Below are 5,116 nucleotides of genomic sequence, written 5' to 3' on the forward strand. Positions count from 1 at the left end.
GCGCGACACCAGCGCGCGATGCGCTCGGCGGCGGCGGTGATGCAGGCGCCGTCCACGTGGTGGCTGAAGCTGCGAAGCACCTTCACAGCCCTGTGGCTGCTGCCCGCCTCCGTAATCAGGCTCATCACGTATGCCGCTGCCGCGCCGCCCCCGCGGCCTGCGCCGCCCGCGCCGCCGGTGGTCGCAGGGGCGCCCGCGCCCGGCGGCGGGAGGGTTGCGGGCTCCATAAACGCCGACCGCTGCTGGTATCGGTTGTGATGGTGGTGTTGGTGCTGCTGCTGTTGCTGCTGCTGCTGCTGCTGCTGCCGCCCTGGAAGAAGCTGCTCGGCAGCTAGCTGGGCCTGCTGCGCCCAAGGCGACGTCAGCTCCCGCAGCAGGTTATCCAGCCCCTTGCCCTGCTGCTGCTCCCTGGACCCATGGCCCCACCCAACATGCTTCGCACGCGGCGACGGCGCCGCAGCAGCAGCAGCCGCCGCGGCCGCCGCCGCGTCCGACCCCGGCCTGTGCTGCAGGAGTGACACCTCCCACGCCAGCTGCTGCCTCAGCAGCTGCTGCATCACCTCGCCGTCCCCGGGTGCTGCGAGCAACAGGGCGCCGCCGGTGCTGACGACAGACAGGCTGCTGCCGCCCTGGCCGGCGTGGCGGGGGCGTGGACCCATGGCGGCCTGGTGGATGAGATTGTCCATCATCCCGCCAGACGGCAGCCTCTGCTGCTGCTGCTGCTGCTGCTGCTGCTGCTGCTGCTGCTGCTGCTGCTGCTGCCGCCGCTGCTGCTGTCGCTGCTGCTGCCGCCGCTGCGGCTGCTGCTGCTGCTGGTGCTGCTGGTGCTGTTGCTGCTGCGGCAGTGGTTCCAGCGTCTCCAGGGCCTCGCCAGCCGTGGCAGTTGCCGCAGGTACGGCCTCGGGACTGCTACTGCTACTGCTGCTGCTGCTGCCGCTGCTGCTGCCGCTGCTGCTTCCGTCGTCCTGCATATGCACAAATTCAGCGCCCACATGCTGCCCTGCAGCCGGGTGTTTGCTGCCGCTGGCCTCTCCGAAGAGCCAGGCCTCGCCACTGCCCGGCCGCAGCTCCCCGCCGCTTGGCAGGCAGGCCTCCACTCCTGCGCTGCCCGCCACGCGGCCGCAACCGCCCACGACGGCGGCATCGCCGGCGGCGGCCTGCTGCCAAAGCGCGTCCAGGCGGGCCGCGGGCGCCGCCTCCGCATTGTGGCTGGGGTGCACGTCAAGGTGTGCTGCCGCGGCGCCGCGCCGCATGCGGCCCAGCACCTCTTGCGCCCTCTCACTACTCCGATCCCTGGCGGCCGCCGCGTGCGCGACACGCAGCAGCTCGCCCGGCGTCAGCGGCCCGCGCCATTCTGGGCGGCGCGCGGGCGGCCACCGCTGAGTGAACAGCGCGCGGGGCGCGTAGCGCTGCGAGCCCACTAGGAGCTGCGTTTCGGTAGGAAGCGAAAGCTTGTTGCGGACTGCATTGACCGACAGGACGCCATTGTCTGCGCTGCTGATGAGGCGCGTTGACCGCGGAGTTGACCGGTCTGCGAGGTCGTCCATCAGAGCGCGCTGCTGCCGCACCGGCGACGCCGCCAGCTCGACTAGGAGCGCCACCACGCTCGGCGCGTGGCGCGGCGCGGCCCGCGAAGCGTCGACGCGCGGCGGGGCGGGGGGGCTGGCGCCAGCGGCCTGGGGGGGCTGCGCGGCAGGGTCCACTTCGCAGGCTGCCGCGCCATCGTCGGTGAAGAGCGGCGGCTGGCCGTCCTGCTGCTGTTGCTGCTGCCCCTCGTCCAGCCCAAAATCTTCCTCAATCATGGACGCTCCTTTCTCAAGCGCCGCGGCCTGCTGCTGCTGCGGCTGCTGCTGCTCCTGCAGCAGCGTCTGCTGCGCCTGCTGCTGGGCCCCCGTTGCTCGGGGAGCTTCCATCTGCCGCGCCGCGCTCCTGAGCGCTTCGAGAACGCCGTCGGGCTCCTCGGGCCCATCAGATCCTCCAAACCACGCAGGCGCTTCCGCCGGCCCCACCTCTGCGGGGCCGGCGGCCACCTGCTGCCCCACAGCCACCATTTGCAGCCACTGCTGCAACACGGCCGCATGACTCCCCCCCGCCTCGAGCTCAGCCGCTTCTGTCGCAAGCGCCGCCGCCTCGGGCGCGCCCGCCGCCTCGTGCCGCTGCCGCTGCTCCAGCGCCTGCTGCGCCTGCTGCGCCTGCTGCGCCTGCTGCGCCTGCTGTGCCTGCTGCGCCTGCTGCTGGGCCGCCTTCGCTCCGGCAGCGCCCATCTGCCGCGCGGCGCTCCTGAGCGCTTCGAGAACGCCGTCGGGCTCCTTGGGCCCATCCAATCCGCTAAACCACGCAGGCGCTTCCGCCGACCCCACCCCTGCGGACCCCGCTGCCACTTGCTGCTCGTCGGCCACTGGAGAGGCGCTGCCCGCCGCCGGGCCGGGGCCGGCGGGGGGCGGCTCTATCGCAGGCTTGGGCTCCAACTCTGCATGTTGCTGGTGCAGCGTGTGCGCCGCGTGCGGCGGGGGCCGCGCGTGCGACTTGGCCGGCTTAGTCTTGTGCGTTGCCTCCCTGGCTTGGGGGCGGCTGGGGGGCCGGGGGCCGCATTCCGCGAGTGCCAAGAGCACAGACTCCTGCGCTTCTCTTTGGCGCAATGCCTCCGCCTCTTGCAGAGATGACTGAAGGCTGTCAAAGGAAGCCGCCTCTGCGCCGCCGCCGCCGCCGATCGGGCTTAGGGGCTTCAGGATTTGGACGTGCCGGCGTCGCTGCTGCAGCTGTTGCTGCTGCCGCTGCTGCTGCCGCTGCTGCTGCTGCTGCTGCTGCTGCGGCGGCGGCGGCAGCAGCGGGGGTGGTGGAGCCCGCGCCTGCCATGTAAATTGTGGCCCTTCCGCCCCACCCGGCAGCTGCTGCGACGACGGCACGGCCTCTGCAGCTGCCTCGTCCAAGGGGGCTGCAGGCGTGGCAAGATCCTCTCTGGCTGGCGCTGCCGCGGCGGCAGTGGGACACCTGCATTCATGACCGGCGGCCTGCTCAGCGGCGGATGCATGGAGCACCGCGTCGTCTGCATCGCTGGGGTCGCCGGGGCTGCTTTCAGCACTGGCCAGGCTGGCGCCGCACAGCCGGCGAGAGGCGTGGCTGGCCAGCAGCTGCTCGAGCAGCTTCGCAGCTGCCACCAGGCAGGCCGCACGGGCCTGTGAGGTGGTCGCGATCGGAGCAGCTCGCGTGGGCACACTGGGCTGGCGCAGTGTTTGGCGGCTGGCAACGGGAGTGGGCACGCAATGGACCCAGTGCACGAGTGCGCATGCAGCCCAAGAGGTGCACACCTGCCCTCCAGCGGCTCGGACGCCGCATGTCCGCAGCATAGCTGCTTTTCTACTGTGCTCTTCTACGCCATCACCACATTCCCCGGCAGCGCGCTGCTGTCACTGCTAGTGAGTTGATCACAGCTGACTTTCGGCAACGTATGTCTATCGTCTGGGATTTCAGCGAGACGAGATGTTTGCTATGAAACTCTCGCGACCGATTTCGTGAGATCTTCAGCTCCCTGATAGTCACCGATCTGGCAGCGCGCACGCCTAGTCTCCCGTATGTTGTGGGGCGTCCGCTTCATATGCATGTGCGATATGGTCCCCTAGCGCATTTGCATTGGACTGGCGCGCACCCCCGCCACCTCAACGTGCTGCATGCCCCTCATGCCGCCGTGCATGCGGGTGGACATGCGCAACGCCTGGCAGGAGAGCGCAGGGCAGCTTGCCGCGCATACACAGACATCGGCATCAATGAAGACGACGATGATGACGACCTGCTTCCTTTTTCGGCGGCGGAGGAGCCTACGTCTGCGGATGGCGCAGCAGCACCTGGCAATGGCACTGGACCCCGCTCCACTCCAGGCGAGCAGGCACGGCTTGGGGCCACGGGCCTCAAACCTCAGAGGCAGTCAAGGGGTGAAGGAGGGTTTGGTCGGCGGCAGGAGCAGCAGCAGCAGCAGCAGCAGCAGCAGCAGGGGCGGCGGCAGCAGCAGCAGCAGCAGCAGCAGCAGCAGCAGCGGCAACAGCAGCAGTGGCGGCAGCAGCCGCAGCTACAGCAGCCTCAGCAGCCGCACCCTCAGCAGGAGCACCAGCCGCAGGAACAGCCGGAGCAGCGGCAGCAGCAGCAGGAGCAGCGGCAGCAGCAGCGGCGGTCCGTGCAGCGACAAACACAGCGAAAACGTGACCAAGACGAGCAGCAGCAGCAGCAGCAGCAGCAGCAGCAGCAGCAGCAGCAGCAGCAGCAGCATCTGCAGCAACAGTCGCCGCTCGTGCAGCGGCACCATCTGCCAGAGCGGTCCGTGCGGCAGCCTAAAAGTCACAACGGCAGCGGCAAGGGCAACGATAGCGGCAACAACAGCGGGCCGCCGGCCCATGTGGCAGCCAACACGAAGGCCCGCGCGTTGCTCGAGGCGGCCGCGCCAGGGGATGCTCAGGCAGTCGCCATGCAGCTGTCCGGAAGCTGCGAGGAGGTAGCAGCCGCCCTGCAGCTGCTCGCCGCCGCCGGCCCCCTGACAAACGCCGGCCGCCGGCGCGGCGGGCGCGCCCCTTTGCATGCAAGCTCGGGCTCGGGCACGGATGGCGGCGGCGGCCGCGGCAGGGAGGAGGAGACGGAGGCTGCGCGGCAGCTGCTGGCCGAGCTCTTGGTCGAGGCGCTCGTGGCGGAGGCGCCGGCGCCGGCCGCAGCACTCGGGGATGGCACGCGCGCCTTGGGGCGGCCCGCGCATCCCGCAGCTTTAAAGGCGCCCCGCACCTCAGAGGCACCCGCGACGCTGCTGCTTTCTGGTGCGCCCGCCGCGCCCCTGGCAGCAATCTGCCTCAGCTTAGGCCGCCTCCGCCTGTACAACGCGCGGTGCGTCGCGGCCCTCGAGGCGAGGACCGGGAAGCTGCTGGGCAGCTGCACGCCGAACCAGCTCGGGCAGCTGTCGCAGGGGTTTGCGGACCTGGGGCACGCGCCGGGCGCGCCGTGGCGTGCGGCGTTCGTGGCGGCGTCGGGGGCGGCCCTGGGAGGGTTCAACGAGACGCAGCTCCTCAGCATAGCATCCGCCTTGCTGACCTGGCGGCGCGGCGGCGTCGACGGCGGCGGCGGCATCGGCGGCTATGGC

The 5,116-nt window shown here is 70.7% G+C and overlaps 2 protein-coding genes across 2 annotated transcripts in view; one reads left to right on the forward strand and one right to left on the reverse strand.

The window, feature by feature from the left end:
• Positions 1-331: 331 nt before the first annotated feature.
• MNEG_12260 (hypothetical protein) lies at positions 332-2,264 on the reverse strand (the record flags this gene model as incomplete). The annotated part of the gene is made up of 2 exons (XM_014039267.1): positions 332-341; positions 427-2,264. The coding sequence occupies 2 exons, from the start codon at positions 2,262-2,264 to the stop codon at positions 332-334; spliced, it is 1,848 nt and encodes a 615-aa protein (XP_013894721.1).
• A 2,192-nt stretch (positions 2,265-4,456) lies between these two features.
• Positions 4,457-5,116, forward strand: part of MNEG_12261 (hypothetical protein) — a gene marked incomplete at both ends in the record, with an annotated part of 2,266 nt that continues 1,606 nt past the window's right edge. Inside the window, one exon of the mRNA XM_014039268.1 lies at positions 4,457-4,796. Coding sequence (XP_013894722.1) covers positions 4,457-4,796 — 340 coding nt within the window. The remainder of the gene's footprint in view (positions 4,797-5,116) is intronic.

Source organism: Monoraphidium neglectum, assembly GCF_000611645.1.
Source record: "Monoraphidium neglectum strain SAG 48.87 unplaced genomic scaffold scaffold03151, whole genome shotgun sequence".
NCBI lineage: Eukaryota > Viridiplantae > Chlorophyta > Chlorophyceae > Sphaeropleales > Selenastraceae > Monoraphidium > Monoraphidium neglectum.